This window comes from Passer domesticus, chromosome 2 (genome assembly GCF_036417665.1).
Source record: "Passer domesticus isolate bPasDom1 chromosome 2, bPasDom1.hap1, whole genome shotgun sequence".
Classification (NCBI taxonomy): domain Eukaryota; kingdom Metazoa; phylum Chordata; class Aves; order Passeriformes; family Passeridae; genus Passer; species Passer domesticus.
In genome coordinates this window covers 41,814,988-41,830,395 of record NC_087475.1, presented here as the reverse complement: position 1 = coordinate 41,830,395, position 15,408 = coordinate 41,814,988, and the positions used below count along the sequence as shown (strand labels likewise).

Genomic DNA, 15,408 nt, shown 5'->3' with positions numbered 1-15,408 from the left:
CTTCCTTTGCACATTTCCCTATTAGGAAACTGAAGATATGAGGTCTCTCCTTACTCCTTCCTTTCTCAGGTTCATTCTCAGCCTTTCCTCAGAAGTCTGCTCCACCTCCCTAAACACTGCAGAGATCCTCACCTAGATTTGCTCCAATGATGGACTCTTGTCTTTCTTTTCACAGGGAGCCCCAACATTCCAGATTCAGTCTTACAAGTGCCTCATACAGTGGAACAAATACTCTTTGACCTGTTGGATGCCCTCTTGCTGCTGCAAACTGGCATGCAGTCAGCCTTCTCACTGTTTGCAAGGATCCCCATTCTGTCTCTCAAAAAAACAATTCTAGTCAATCAGTGTTGCCCTGATTTTTTAAGATTTTCTAAGCCTTCTGATGTTTGCATTCTTGTAGCAAACTTTCTCACACACTCTCTGTAAACAACTTATTGTTTTGCATTCTTTTATAGAGGAGGAGAAATTTGATGGACTGTTGGTTTGTCCAGTGTCATTGGAGAGGTGGCACTTTCATGCTCCAATCCACTGTCACCTTTAGAAATCTATAAATGTTGGAGTCAGAAAATAAACTTTTTTTCCTGCCTTGAGAGCAGCAGCGTGTCTGCGTTCTGTTGTCTTGTGTCCCATAGTGACAAATCAGCACCAAGATTATGCTGTTGATGAGATTATTCCAGCCCACGTGCAGGGCACAGGGAGTCTCTAAAGTGCCTTTGCTGAATTTCCCAGTGTTTCTGTTGGCCTCTCCAGCCTGCCAAGGTCCCTCTAATTACAGTCCTACCTTCCACATTCTCCTCCCAGTTTTATGTCATTCCCAACCTTGTGGAGAGTGTAACACATGCCACTGTCTTGTGGGCTGAAGAAGTTCTTAAATGGCATTAGTCAACAGCACTTGCCTCAACAAATGCTACTAGCAGCTGACCACAGGTCAAATTCTGTACCTACTTCCATCTTCCATGTCCCCATGCCTTATACAGGATGGATTTTAGCAGCCTTCACCACCTGGGCATTCTGTTCTTAGTGACTCTCTGGTTTTGTATCTACTTCTGACCTTGGGGTCATTGTCTCACAGAAATTTTTGGGTGGTTTTTTTTTCATTAAAATCATGGTTCATTGTATGTTTTCTGCTTGTACTTTTTCCATTCTAAAGAAACAATGAGGAAAACACAGCGAGACAGTAAAGTCAAACATCACATTTTACTCAACACAAAAGCACACCATGGAATCAAGAGCAGCAAAATTATGTTTACCGTGTGAGTCCCTGTTCCCTTCCTAGTAATCTTTTAAGTCTACTGGCTGCTTGGGGCACTGCTGAGCACTCAAATAACATCATCAGATGCACATTTTCAAGTTGTATTCAGTCAGTCACAATTGCTGAAACATGTTGTTTCTCAAATTCTCTCTCCCATATACATATCAGAAATATTTTTCATGTATCTGCACTTCTCACTGTCATTTTCTGCATGATCTTTCTACAATTTGTTAGCTTATGACTACTAATTTAACATTCGATTCCCCTTCTTCCAGTGGTACTGTTAGGTGCTCACACTCACCTAAAGAGTTGTACTGTTCTGTAAATAAAGAGCAGCACGAAGCAGCATTAATTTGAAGTCTTTTTCACCTTGTTCATCTGTTGATCTACCAAGCAGGTCTAATAGAGCCCAACCTGGTGTAAAGCCCCATGAGGATCCCAGTTTCTCATTACCATGGACATTTCTAGTAAATTTCTCTCTAAGGTTTCTTCTGGGGTGGCTTTGTATGTTTCTTTTGCTGGATTATATGCTTTGGTCTTCTCTCCAAGTTTCTGACAACTTAATAATCTTCTGTCTAATCATGAAAGGCTTTTTTAGTCCTATTTTGTCAGTAATAAACCTCTACTCTAAAACATCAGTATTGATGCTAGAAAACAGTCTCCATGCTATGTACAAGTATTAAACCTTTTCTGGTAACTCTTTTAATTTTTTCTTTAGCATTTCCTAGCATTCTCATTTTAGTTATTTGTGTGATTTTATACCCTTGAAGCATCCATCTTAAAGAAAACATGAAGTCTCAATATCCTATAAGCTCTTGGCAACTCACATAAGCAGGCAGGTATTTTTAATCTTAACACTTCTGTTCCATATTGTAAGAGCAGTTCAGTTCTTCTCGTCTTCCTTTCTTTTTTTTTTTCTAACTCCTCTGCAAGTATTGCTCTTAGGGAAAATTTTGCTAAAACTTTCTGAAAGAAACCTACCTAGTAAGCAATAATGGAAGAGTCAGGCATGACCTGCCCGGTATTAATTAATGTGTCGTGCCTCAAAATTAAATACAGCACAAGAAAACATATTAAAAACCAGCATGCTGTTTAACTTACCTCCTTGCTTGTAAACTGTTAATTCCCGCACAGTTTCCAAGAACTGCCAAAACTTCTCATTACCATCTTCTGCAATAAATTCACTGTTTAAAAATAAAAATTAATTGTCCATAGGTTGATTTTGTCCAAAGGTGTACCACAGCAAAAACCTTGAGTTGTTTAAAATAATAAATACCCATCAGCAACCGAATGTTAGATATCCAATGACTAACAACCATCTCCAGAGCATAAACACTGAATTGAGCTGTATTTTGGTGAAAATATATTTTGAACAAAGTACTATCATCCAAACTCAACAATCAGAGCTGTAAAGCATGCAGACTTTTCTCTTGTTACAGAAAACCCCCAAAATGTTCACTTTATTTTTCCACAGATATTCCAATATACACTTATAAGTGAAATCAATTCAGTACACAGATTTTATTAAATAGTTGCTAACTATACAAATAAGAACACACTCTCTGTCAAGTTACAGCTTTTCATTAAATTACAGGCTTTCATCAATGACATCTCCTTTGCATGGAAGGAGACTCAATCTTTGAAATACTTTCAAATATGGGTTAATCTTTACAAACCATAAAAGGTAGGGCTTACTTTATACTAAATACCATCCTTCCTTTTTTTTTTTTTTTTTCAAACTGAAAGAGGCAAAATTGTGGTTAGATATACATAAGAAATTCTTCACTGTAAGAGTGGTGAGGCATTGGATCAGGTTTCCCAGAGAAGCTGAACATGACACATCCCTGGCAGTGTTCAAGGCCAGGCTGAATGGGGTTCTGAGCAGCCTGGTCTAGTGGAAAATGTCCCTGTCCATGGCACAGGGGTTGGAACTAGATGGTATTTAAGGTCCCTTCCAACCCAAACCATTCTGTGATTCTATGATTTACAGGTAACATTTCTATGATTTGTGGTTTTCCTTACAGGAATGTCAGCTGCTTTCACTCTCCCCTGCTTATGTCTACCAAAAAGTTTCATTTGCTAGCATGACTATATTGTTTTCTAATCTTTACTTTGGAAGTTTGCCTCTCCTTTGATTACAGAAGCTTGCGGTTCTGCCCTTCATGGGTGTTCTCCAAACAGCAGCAAATAAGTTCAAAAACAAAACAAATTTAAACCAAATGGGCAGGGGAGCCACAAGCATCTAAAACTGGAAAACATTTTCCCTTTCTATTGCGTATCCCAGACTGGTTTGAGCTGGAAAAGACCTTAAAGACCATCTGATTCCAATCCCTGCTATGGGCAGGGACACCTCCCACTGGAGCAGTTTGCTCCCAGCCCATCCAGCCTGGCCTTGAACACTTTCAGGGATGGAGCACCCACAAACTTCTCTGTGCAACCTGTTCCAGTGGCTCACCACCCTCACAGTAAAGAATTTCTTCCGTACATCTAGTCTAAACCTGCTCTCAGTTCGAAGCCATTCCTCCGTGTCCTCTCACTGGTAAGAAAGGCTCCCTGCCCATCTTTCTTGTAGGCTCCCTTCAGGAGACTGAAATTAGGTCACCCCAAAGCCTCCTCTTCTCCAGGCTGAAGTTATGATTACAAGTTAACAATACCTTTTAAAAGTATTTCACCGTGTTTCACTCTCATAAACTCACATCTACACTAGTACCTTTATAATAATTAACGTGCAAACTACTTGGGGGCAGAAGATGATACCCAGCGGAAGGCAGGGATTGTGTAATTGGCCATTCCATATCCCCGACCCAGCGACCTGCACTACGCCCGAGCAGGTTAAATGCGGAGCCGCCCGCACAGCCCCTCACGGCGCGGGGGAGCCTGGCCAGCCCGGTCCGCAGCACTCTCCGAGGGGACAAAGCAGTTCAGCCTCACATCCAAAAAGTACTTTAACACACCCTCCGACAGAGAGAAACGCTGCCAGCCCTCCTTCCCGCTCAGCGGAGGGAAAAGGGGGTCCTTCCGCCCTCCTGTTCCCCAGGAGGCAGCCGGGACAGGGCGGTGCTGGCAGGAGGAGCACAAGGAGAAAGAAGAGGAGGAGGAGGCTGCACGCACCTCGCCTCCAGCAGCAGCGGGGTCGCCGGCCACTTCACCGCCAGGCGGGCGGTCACGGGCTGTGAGGAGGAGGAGGCGGGAGCGGCGCCGCAGGGGCACGGCCGGGCGCCCAGCAGGGCGAGCAGCAGCGCCGGCGGCAGCAGCGGCGCCCAGCCCGCCATCAGGAGCAGCGGCGCGCGGGGACGCCCGGCCCCGCACGGCCCCCGCCGCGCGCCCCGCCCACGCAGCCATGCCGCTCTCCTACTGGCTGCGCCGCGCCCTCGGCGTTGCGCTATTGGTCGGCCCGGAGGCCAATCAGCGGCTGACGGAAAAAAAAATAGCGGGGCGGCCGGCGCCGTGACACGCGGCGCCAGGAGTGCGCAGGCGCAGAAGCGGCGCTGCCGCTCCTCTGTGCCCTGAGGGGCGTCTGACCCCGCCCCGTCTGCCGGCATCGGGGCAGTCCTGTTATTTTTAACTTTTTTTCTTATTTTTTTTAGGTTTCAGGTTGTTTAGTGCAAGTGTGTGGTTAACGTAGGGTGGCGGTGGCTGCAGGAAGGGCATGGCTGTGTCCAAGGGCTGCAGCCGCCTGCCCTGGCGCTCCCCCAGCTCCGCTGGCCGTGTCCTGGCGGGCTGCTCTGCCTTCAGCCTACGAACAGCAAAGTCCTGCTCTGGGTGGGCAGCTTCAGGCATAACATACACATACGCTTGTTCTCTGAGAGAAAGGCATTTAAGGCATCCCCTTCCTCCAAGTTTCCCAAATTATGACATGTGTTTGTTTTCTATCTGAATTTTTTTTCCCTCAAGAAGCATGAGCTTCACAGGAACTCTGCCTCTACCCTCTGCCCAGCTTACCTTGGAATTTCCAGACTTGTGTTCTCTAATTTCTATTTTCTTCCTGTGTTCAAAATCTCCGAAGTTCATTTCATTTCCTCAACAAAGCTGCTACATTCCCTCAGTTTTCCAGACCTAAGAGAGTTTGGTGCTGCTGGGGCTGTGTTTTGGGATGCTAATACAGAGCAGCTCTGCACAGTTGTTCATTGGAGGAAGAATTCCCCAGCTGTATTAAAAATAGGGGGCATTGCCTTTTCCAAAATGTGACTCATGGAACTCGAAGCTGAAACCTGGAATGTCTTACTGCTGCATACACTTTAATTTCTTTTGCACACAGTCATCTCCTGACTGCTCAAAGTTGCTTTGTGGGCGGTGGGTTCCATTGAGGGCATAACTCCAGGGAGAAGGCGATGGATTTTGTAGTTCGGATGGCTAGTGCTCATCTGAAACTATGGTACAGGAACTTGCCTTCACAGAATGCCTGTACTTAACATGCTTCTGGGTCTTTATAATGTTAAAGTATGAAAAATACCTCCTGAGGGGCTTTCATATATAAATTCAGCCTAGGGCCTTTGTGGTCGATCTTTTTTGGACTTATTCACCCAAATTTGTGCTGTTACAAGACCTCAGATAACTTCCAGCTACCACTGTGTCACATCAGTGATGCCAGTGTTAATGTTAACAGGTTAAGTAAACCTTACCTAAAATTGGTACATACACCTCTGCAGAAATAATGAAAACCACAGGAGTATTCATCTTGGTTTATGTGTAAGGCCATTAGAAATAAAAAAAAAAAAATTTAAAAAATCAGCATATTTTCTATGGAGAAGGGCTGTGAAATGAAGCTAAGCAGCTTTAATTTCTTTCATACTGACAGTTCAGGGGTTGCTGCTGGTAACAGGGATGGCAAGGCCAGTGTACTGTATGGATGAGTAATTTTGGTTCCCTTGTCTTTCTGTGCTAGTAACCCAGGTATGGGACCAAACTCTTGCATCCATAGAAAGTAAGTGCATGTGTGGTTAACTGATAAAATACACTTCCACAACTCCCTAGCAAAGTTCAAAATATTTTTGTTGAATGTATAAGAGCTCATGCAACACTTCTTCTGCACAGGGCATTGCTGGTTTATATTGACCATCTACCAAAAAACATGACAGCCCAAGTAATCCTATAGTTAAAGGAGTTACAAATTGGGGTTTTTTATGTTTCTTCAAGCAATACTGAGATGTACATAGCACATTCCCCATGTATATATATTTATCATGCATTTTTCATATCTCCATGTGATACAATGTGATGATGGATGCACCCACCTTACCCTTATCTATCAATTGCTTTTCTGTATAAAGTTGCTGTGTTATATTTTGTTTTATATTGATATTGAACAGCCTGCTATTGTAGCTTAAATGTAAACTCCTAAGCTTGTACTTTTTTCATCTTGAGCTGTGACAATTTATGATTTGCCATACAAGAAGGTAAATAAAATCTGTTGGGACTGGCTATGGAAATATAACTAGCTTTGAATTCAGTGGCAAGATAAAACAGTAGTTCTGAATCAAAGATCTGATCATTAGTCTGTGGTGCGCTACAGAAAACAGCTAGTCCAGTAGTTTTCTTGAGACAAGATCCTTTCTGCTTAAATACAGAAACCTGTGTTAGACAGAAAGAGGCTCTCTGTTGAAATATCTCTGTCTCTCATTTGAGTTATTGTTTTATTAGGGGCCTTGAATTTATGATCATAGATAGGCAAAATGAAGTTGGAAGTAACCTCAGGAGGTCTCTAGTCCAGCCTCCAGCTCAGAACAAGGTTAGGTCTGAGGTCCAGTCAAGTGTTGAAAAAAAAATCCAAGGCAGGCACCTGCACAACCTTTCTGGGCAACCTGATCCATTGCTTAAGATGCAGTTTGGATTGCTCCTTGGAAAGAAATACCATGTTGTAAGAGAACATTGCATTCCTTATAAAAGCTTTTGCATATTTATCAGTTTTTCCTCTGCTTTGTTGTCTTAACTACATTCTAGCCACGAAGAGCTAGTACACACTTTTAAAAAAATCTGTTTCTGTATATTTGAGAAAAGCAGATTTTAATCTGTTAAGAAAAATGCAAACCTAGAAGATGGAGAGCAGACTTAATCTTCATTTCTACAGCAGAATTTTATTTAATTAGGTATTTCAAATAACACTTGGCCATTCTTGTACATACATTCCATATATATATGTGTGTATGAAAAAACCTCTTAGTTTTCTGAAACCATTTTTCAGCAGAACAGAAAAACAATTAGACCCAAAATTTAAAATTATTCATATCGCAGCTGTGCAAATAGGAATTGATTATCATAGCAGTTTCAGTGTGAATAGAGGGAGTGATTAATGAATGCTTCTCAGTAAGATGCAAATGTTTTGTAAGTCACAGTAAGCTATATCTATTTTATAGAAACAGTAGCAATAAGTAAAAATAAGTTGAGCTTCATCAGCGTATTCAGTTAGCTGGAAATAAAACTTTATTAACAGATTGAAAACAATTTTCATGGTGAAAGGCTCCTTTTCTCCCTTACTTGGAGGTAATGTAAATGTCAAACACTAATCGAATGATATTCCTGTTACATGGTTATTAACTGGTGGCCTCCTGAGCAGTAGCTGCTGGCATCCTTTTATCTTGTGTGAGATTGGAGGCCAATCTCTTCAGAACCTGTCAAAGTCACTACTATGACAGGCATTTGAGGTGTTTCCCTGAAAAGACTAAGGATGCTGTAGTGCATGCATTTTTGCCCATTCCATTATAGACCAGCCATGGTTATTTGATTAGCATATCTCAATATAGTGTTATTCTATAGTGTTATTCTGGAGCAGACCATGCGAAATATATTTAATAGTCTGTTAACTTTTCATTTTGATTTACAGGGATGGGCCAGTGAAAGAAGAGGTGATGCAGAAGTAAGATAAGCCTGGTTTTTACAGCTCACAGAATCTGCTCAGTGGCAACTTTCTAGCTGCAGCGGCGGCTGGCCTCAACTGAAATCCCGGCTGGCTGTGGCCAGCGACACCGGCAGCACAGGGGCGCACTCCTATGCCCACACGGGGTTGGGAGAGCGCTTAAGGCTTTTCAGCCTTGAGGTGACGAGGACTCCCAGCGAAGAGGCAGGAACTGCAATCCGCAGAAATAGACGGAGACGGTCTCCAGGGGTAACACAGTCCAGTTTATTCACTAGGGGAGAAACCAACTGAAGACCTTGAACACTGCTCGACAGCGCTTTTTAAAGCGAAAACAGCAACCAATCAGAGGTTCGGGGGGGTGTAACCTACAACCTACTGACAACTTGTGCCACCAATAGAACTAGGGAAAGGGAGTGGCCTTGGCCCTTGAACCAATAACTTGACAGATCTGATGGAATATTCTAGAAGGTGGGTCTGGCCACTGAGTGATGAACAGGGGTCTGGGAGGAGGTTAAATAGATACATTCCTATAACTGGGAGGGGTAAGGGATGATGGAGAGGAGGAGTGTACATCCCAAGACCATACCAAACATAAACTTGGGGGTGCGGAGAGCGAACCAACGCGATCCCACATCTCCCCCTTTTCTGTTTTAAAAGAAAATCGAAAGAAGGAAATGTAATAAATCAAAAACTGTCCTCTGAAAAAGAGTCCCAACCGGGGTAGTCCAACGCCTGCGGGATTTCAAAGCCTTCTTCATATAGTTCGTCTTCTTCTTTTGCTACTACTCGGTTGATCTCCACAGGGGACGTGGACTTCAACAAAAGCCTTTTTAAGATATTCCAAACAATGCATACCGTAACAGATACTAACAATAGAATAAATAAGACTAAGACAACAGTTTTTAGAACGGAAGACACCCACCCAGACAACCCCCATCCTGCAAACAAGTTCCCCAACCAGTCTGCAGACTCTTCTTTTATCTGATTTATCATTTCTTTCATTTTGCTGATGGAGACTCGGACATCTTCGGCCTTCGATGACAGATTCAAGCAACAGAGCCCTTCAAATTTGTCACATTTGTGATCGTGGAGCAGCAACAGAAAATCTATCGCTGCCCTGTTTTGCAATGTTGCCTGCCTTGTTATTTCCTCGTCTTCTAAAAGGTCACTGAGCGCGGTTGATGTTAAATTTGCTTGTTTCGCCACCCAGCACTCTAGGTGGCCTAATTCACCTAGAGCTTGAGCAACGGCTACCCAAGGAAGGAAGGTGATCCATGCTACTTCTTCTAGTTTATTCCAATGTACAATTTCCTCGTTGCACGTATCATCCAAATTTCTCAAATCTCTTTTGGTGCGGTTCGAATTTGGTGCGACCTTTATTTTTTGCCAATTAACAATTTGGTTTTTGCTGGGTGTAAACAGCGTCAACCGGCCTATAGTACACGGACCTCCGAGAAGGCGAGAGGGGATGCCTTGCCAAGCTCGGTTTCCACAAATCAGAAACAAACCATTGGGAAGGGACTTAGGTTTATCATTGAAGGTGATGGAGGTGGTAATTTGGGACAGGGAAGAGCACCAGTTCCCGGCGGTGTAATTCGATGATATGACTGGTGTATATGATTTCTCGTCCTGACCCGGGAATGGGAAGAACTGAAAACAAAAATGGGCTGTGGAGGAACCGAGTAACGTAAATTCAATTGGTTCAGACTTTGATTGATTTAAACAATTGGAAAACCTTCTCCAGGCGACATTGGGGTTAGGATTGGAGGGGCGATTGATTTTATTATTAAAGAAGGGTTCAAGGGAAGGATAAAGGGTATCGGGTAACTCATCTTGAGAGATTGGGATCCCCACAAGGCAGGTGGACAAGGGGTCTGTTGCTGACGCGGTGGTTAGGCAGATGCTGTCTTGGCCGAGGGCGCTGGCAAGAGTCTTCCACACATTCCTCTTGGGTTGGGGAACAACCCACGGCTGTGATGTTGGCAGGGTCGCGCACCAGAAGGCAATGATGGCGATGGCGACCGGTGGCAGGATGGATCTTGTCTGGGTTATCATATTCTGGGCTCTACAACGGTAAAAAATATATAAAAGAGATTGATTATATTAAAAGAGTTGGTCTGGTCCTGGGAAGAGATCAAGGTCTCCGGAAAAAGGCTTCCGCTTCCGCCTCCAACAGGCCTCTTCGACCTGTGTCACAACACCCAAAGCTGTTTGTTTTTTGGGGACGAAAGGTTTGACCCACTTGGAGGGGACCCATTTCAATCCTGAGGGGGTGGATACACAAGCGTATCCTCTCCCCCAGGTTACTAAATCGAAGGGCCCTTCCGTCTTCCACGTTTCGGGATCTTTAACTAAAACCGGTGGTCGGGCTTTGAGTCTTAAGGTGTCATTTTGCCCAAAGTGCCGCACAATAGGAGGGTTTAGGTTACCGAAAGAGCAATTTAAAAAGTTGATGGTATACAAAGCTCTTGCCAGGCGGATCTGTGGGGGGTCCATCTTCATTGCCGAATACTGTTGACTTAAGACCCTTTTCAGGCTCTGATGGGCCCTTTCCACCACGGCTTGGCCTGTCGGGGAATAGGGGATGCCAGTCTTGTGTTCTATTCCCCATTGCTGCAGGAAGCTTCGAACTTCCCTGGATTTATACGCCGGGCTGTTATCCGTTTTGATACACTTTGGGATGCCCAGTACGGAGAAAGCCAACAACAGGTGTTTCTTAACATCATTGGCCTTCTCCCCTGTGTGGGCAGAGGCATAAATCGCATTGGAAAAGGTGTCTACAGATACATGGACATAAGAGAGTCGTCCGAATTCAGTAAGGTGGGTGACGTCCATCTGCCACACCTCACAACTACTCAGTCCACGGGGGTTGGTGCCTAAGGTGATGGACGGAAGCTGGTGATTTTGGCACTGGGGACATGTGGCCACGATTGCCCTGGCCTGTTCTCGGGTGATCTTAAACTGACGAACCAGGCCGGGGGCATTTTGGTGTAACAACTGGTGGCTGATCTTAGCTTGTTCGAACACATCCGGGAGCGGGGCCATTTGGGCAGGAGCAGCAAGGGCATCGGCCCTCCTGTTTCCTTCCATAATGAACCCTGGCAAATCTGTGTGGGACCTCACGTGCATCACATAATAGGGTTGCTCTCGGTGGGAGACTAACCTAATAAGTTTTGAGAGCAAGACGAACAGCGTGTTGTTGGACACCTCCTGCAGGATCGCATTCTCCGCACGGGACACCACTCCGGCTACATATGCCGAATCAGTGACTAAATTGAAAGGTTCAGTGAACTTCTCGAAGGCTCGGACGACTGCGTCTAACTCAGCTATTTGAGGTGATCCCTTGACCTCTCTAATATCAGCCTCCCACCGCTGAGTTTGAGGATCCTTCCAAGTCATCACTGACTTGTGGGATGCTCCAGACGCGTCAGTGAAAACGGTCAAAGCCTCCAAAGGAGTTCGACTCTGAACAGATTTTAATGAAAGATGAAATTGAACATCCGAATTGAAAATTTTGTGGGCCGGACGGTGAATGGAAATTTGCCCGGAGTAGCTATCCAGCGCGAATTGCAATGACTCACTTTCCTGCAGTAGGTGTTCCAGCATCGCTTTCGTAAAATGGCCCGAACTTAATTGGATTGGAAGGTGGATGCACTCGAAGTCCACACCTGCCAGCTCCCTGATCCGCAGACGAGCTTTGCGGATCAGTTCTGCCACCAGCTCTTGTGGCCGTGTCATTCTTTTGGACCGATGATGGCTAAGAAAAACCCACTCTATGATTAAGAGGGGATCCTTAACCTTTTGGTCCTTTTTGAATGATTGGTCCCATTGAAAAATCACCCCGTGGAGGTGTGGCAATTTTCCTAATATGATGAATTTGAATGGCAATTCTTGAATGTACCGATGAGCTTGCCGCTCAGAAATGGACGCCTGAATCTTTTCCAATGCCGTTCGTGCCTCTGGAGTGAGAGTCCTTGGAGAACTTAGCTCCTCTCCCCCTTTCAATAAATTGAAAAGGGGGGCCAGGTCTTCCGTAGAGATGCCCAGCCAAGGTCTCACCCAGTTCAAGGCTCCACACAGCTGCTGAACATCAGCTAAAGTCTGAATGTGAGGCCGAATTGATATTTTTTGGGGCACAATTGTGCGTCTGCCAATTTCAAGGCCCAGGTACTTCCAGGGCGGCATCCGTTGAATTTTTTCTTGTTGAAGCTCGAAACCTGCAGCAACCAATGAATTGATTGTCAGGTCAAGCGCGTGAGTAAGTACGTCTTCGGTCGGAGCACAGACTAGAATGTCATCCATATAGTGATGGATGATTGTCTCCGTTGTCGCTGCACGTACCGGGGACAGCAAGGAAGAGACGTACCACTGGCAGATGACAGGACTATTTTTCATCCCTTGCGGGAGAACTCGCCAGTGGTATCTCTTCCTTGGGGCTTCTCGGTTGATGGTAGGTACCGAGAAGGCGAAACGTGGGGCATCATCCGGGTGCAAGGGAATTTGAAAGAAACAATCCTTTATGTCGATGACGGCCAGATGATAATTTTGTGGGAGCATCGCTGGGGACGGCATCCCTGGCTGAAGAGACCCCATATTCTCGATGACATCATTAATTTTGCGAAGGTCGTGAAGGAGCCGCCACTTATCTTTATTAGGTTTTTTAATAACAAACACTGGTGAATTCCAAGGTGATGTGGTTTCAACCAAGTGTCCTTTCTGCAGCTGCTCCTCCACGAGCTCCTGGAGCGCCTTTAATTTTTTATTAGAAAGCGGCCACTGCTCTACCCAAACTGGAACATCTGTTTTCCAAACTAATTTTTGGGTAGGGCGCTCCTCAGTGGCCGCTGCCCGAAAAACCTGGGGAGCCGATGGAAGATCAATTGTGGCTCCCCACTGGGCAAGGAGGTCTCTTCCCCACAGGGGTTCCGCGTAATCTAAAACGAACGGGCGGACAGATGCCAATTGCCCGTCGGGCCCCCTAATGTGCACGACGCTCTTGGACTGTTTCGCTAATTGGACCCCTCCAACACCCTGGATGTGTCCTGCCACGTCTTGCAGTTCCCACTGTGACGGCCACTGCCTTGCGGGAATGATCGTCACGTCTGCCCCAGTGTCTAAAAGCCCATTGAGTGTGGTAACATCCCCATCTTTCTGCAGGCAACATGTCAATCGTGGCTTGTCCCTGGACACGACTTGGGACCAAGCCACAGTGTGTGATTCCTGTACTGATGGTAAAGTGTGAGGTAGGTCGAAATCGGGGACAGGGATAGCTTGTGCTATTACCTGCCCTTTCGGCAGAAAGACGGGGGGGCGTGTGCAGTAAAGTGCAACGGAGAACTGTTGGATGTTGGATGTCAGGAGGCCGGGTAGGATGGTGACATGTTCTGGCGTATGTTTTGTGTCTCCGACGACAACGTACTTACTTTTGACCCGCCACCAGGTACCTGGCACGTTTGGGCAAACGGAGACGTCGTGGAAGTCCGAGTCGGTGAGGTGAAGTGATTTTGTGAGTTGAAGTCTGTAAGGAGAAAAATTCGAAAAAGTGGTCAAAACCGGTTGCGACATAAAGAACGGCTTGGTCCACCCAGACAGGTGTTGTGACTCAGGCAGGCACTGTTGGGAAGCCTGATGGAAATTCTCCCCTCTCTCTCCCTCCCCGCCAGATGGACAACTGCCTACCCTATTTGTTTCGGAGCGCGGGGAGGAGGCGCGCTCAGCAATTAGTTTTTTGGACGCTGATTTGTCCCCTGAGGCCTCTGATGGCTTTTGAAATTTATGAATTCTTGCCGCAAGGGACAATCAGGCATCCAATGGCCAGTTTGTTGACAAAGATGGCATGGTGCATCGGTGCCAGACGGTGGTCGACGGACTGGTCGCGGAGTGTGTCGGAAGGCGGGAGTGACAGCAGCGGCAATGTCCTCGGAATTGGCAGCAGCAACACGACGAGCAGGAGGCCGAAGGGCTGGGCCAGGTTCTTCTGGGAGAACGGCAACCTTCCTCTCGCAAACTTCCAGCATCTGAGGGAGTTCCGGTGGTGGGTCGAGAGGAAGGCTAAGAATGGCGGCTTTGCATGCGGCGTTGGCGTTGGCGGCCGCCATTTCTGTTAAGATTCCTGCTCGAGTATTCTCATCTTTAACTTGAATGTCAATGGCCTTTCGAAGCCTCTCAACAAATAAAAGAAAAGGTTCATTATCTGACTGGGTAATTTTGGAATAAGATACTGAAGGAGTAGACGGTGATTTTAGGCTAAAAAAGGCTTTCTGTGCTGCTAAGGTAGTGGATTTCAACGCATCTGAGGGGATGTACCATGCTTGATAATTCCCGTCCGCCCAGGCCCCCTCCCCACTCAGGTGGTCGGTGGTCAAAATTCCCCCCTCCGAGTCTACGGCGGTGCTTGTATTGTCCCACAGCGATGGTAACGTTTTACTAATTTCCTTTTTCCATTTTGACTCCCAAATGAGGAATTCAGTGGGATTCAACAAGCACGAAAAAATCCGCCGTAGATCGGCAGGGATGACCACCGCATCTGTGAGTGTGGCCCTCAGGATACCCCGGAAGAATTCACTCTCCCGTGAGTAATCCTTCTGGGCCTTGCACAGTTCCTTGATTGTCGAATTTGGGAAAGGGGTCCACTGGGCCTGGACTCTCCCCTCCGCCCCCGGGTGGTAAGTGACCGGAGCCGCGGACAGGGTGGGCAGCAGCCCCGGGTCCCGGCTCCCAACCCCCCTCCCGGTTCCCGCCGAACTGTGGGAACCGGAAGGGATACCGTGGGAACCGGATCTTGGAGCGGAGGAGGAGGGGCCAAGGACGGGGGCGGAGACGGATGGAGATGTCCCCGTCTTTGAGGCGTGGCACATGGGAGGGGCTGGTTCCGAGGGCGGCGCTACAGTGGGAGGAGTAGGAGGAGAAGGCAGGGGCGGAGCGGAAGGAGGAGAAAGGGAGGAGTCAAAATGATTGAAGGGATTTCGGGGAGAGAAAAAGGGATTATGGGAAGAAGAAGGAGGATTGGCGGGAAACGCCATGCGGCGCTCGCCATTTTGTGATTCACTGACGCCATCTTGGGCCAGTGAATCATCTGAGGGGGAAGGAGAAGGAGGAGGGTAAAACCGAACAGAACGTTTCGAACTTCGGAGAACACGAACTGGGGAAAAAGGAGGGTAGGTCGAATCCCGAGGAGTCTGGCCAGGACTCCTCCGGCGGGGTGAGTGGACGTTTTGAAGAGAGCCAGGGGGATGGTATGAACCCTGCGTGCTGCCTTCACGAGATGCTCTCTTCAAAATTCCAGATTTCGGGGTAGAGGGTA

General features: G+C 46.4%; 1 protein-coding gene across 4 annotated transcripts in view; it reads right to left on the bottom strand.

Annotated features, from left to right (window-relative positions):
• The window catches only part of UGGT2 (UDP-glucose glycoprotein glucosyltransferase 2), a 76,189-nt gene extending 71,632 nt beyond the window's left edge, over positions 1–4,557 (bottom strand). For all 4 annotated transcript variants that reach the window (XR_010355923.1, XR_010355922.1, XM_064408430.1 and 1 more), the window contains exons 1-2: positions 4,364–4,557; positions 2,354–2,436 (exon numbers count right to left, since the gene is read on the bottom strand). Coding sequence is in view for 2 of the 4 variants with exons in the window: in XM_064408430.1 (XP_064264500.1) it covers positions 2,354–2,436; positions 4,364–4,524 (244 nt within the window). In the remaining 2 variants the exon portion in view is untranslated. The remainder of the gene's footprint in view (positions 1–2,353; positions 2,437–4,363) is intronic.
• Positions 4,558–15,408: the final 10,851 nt, after the last annotated feature.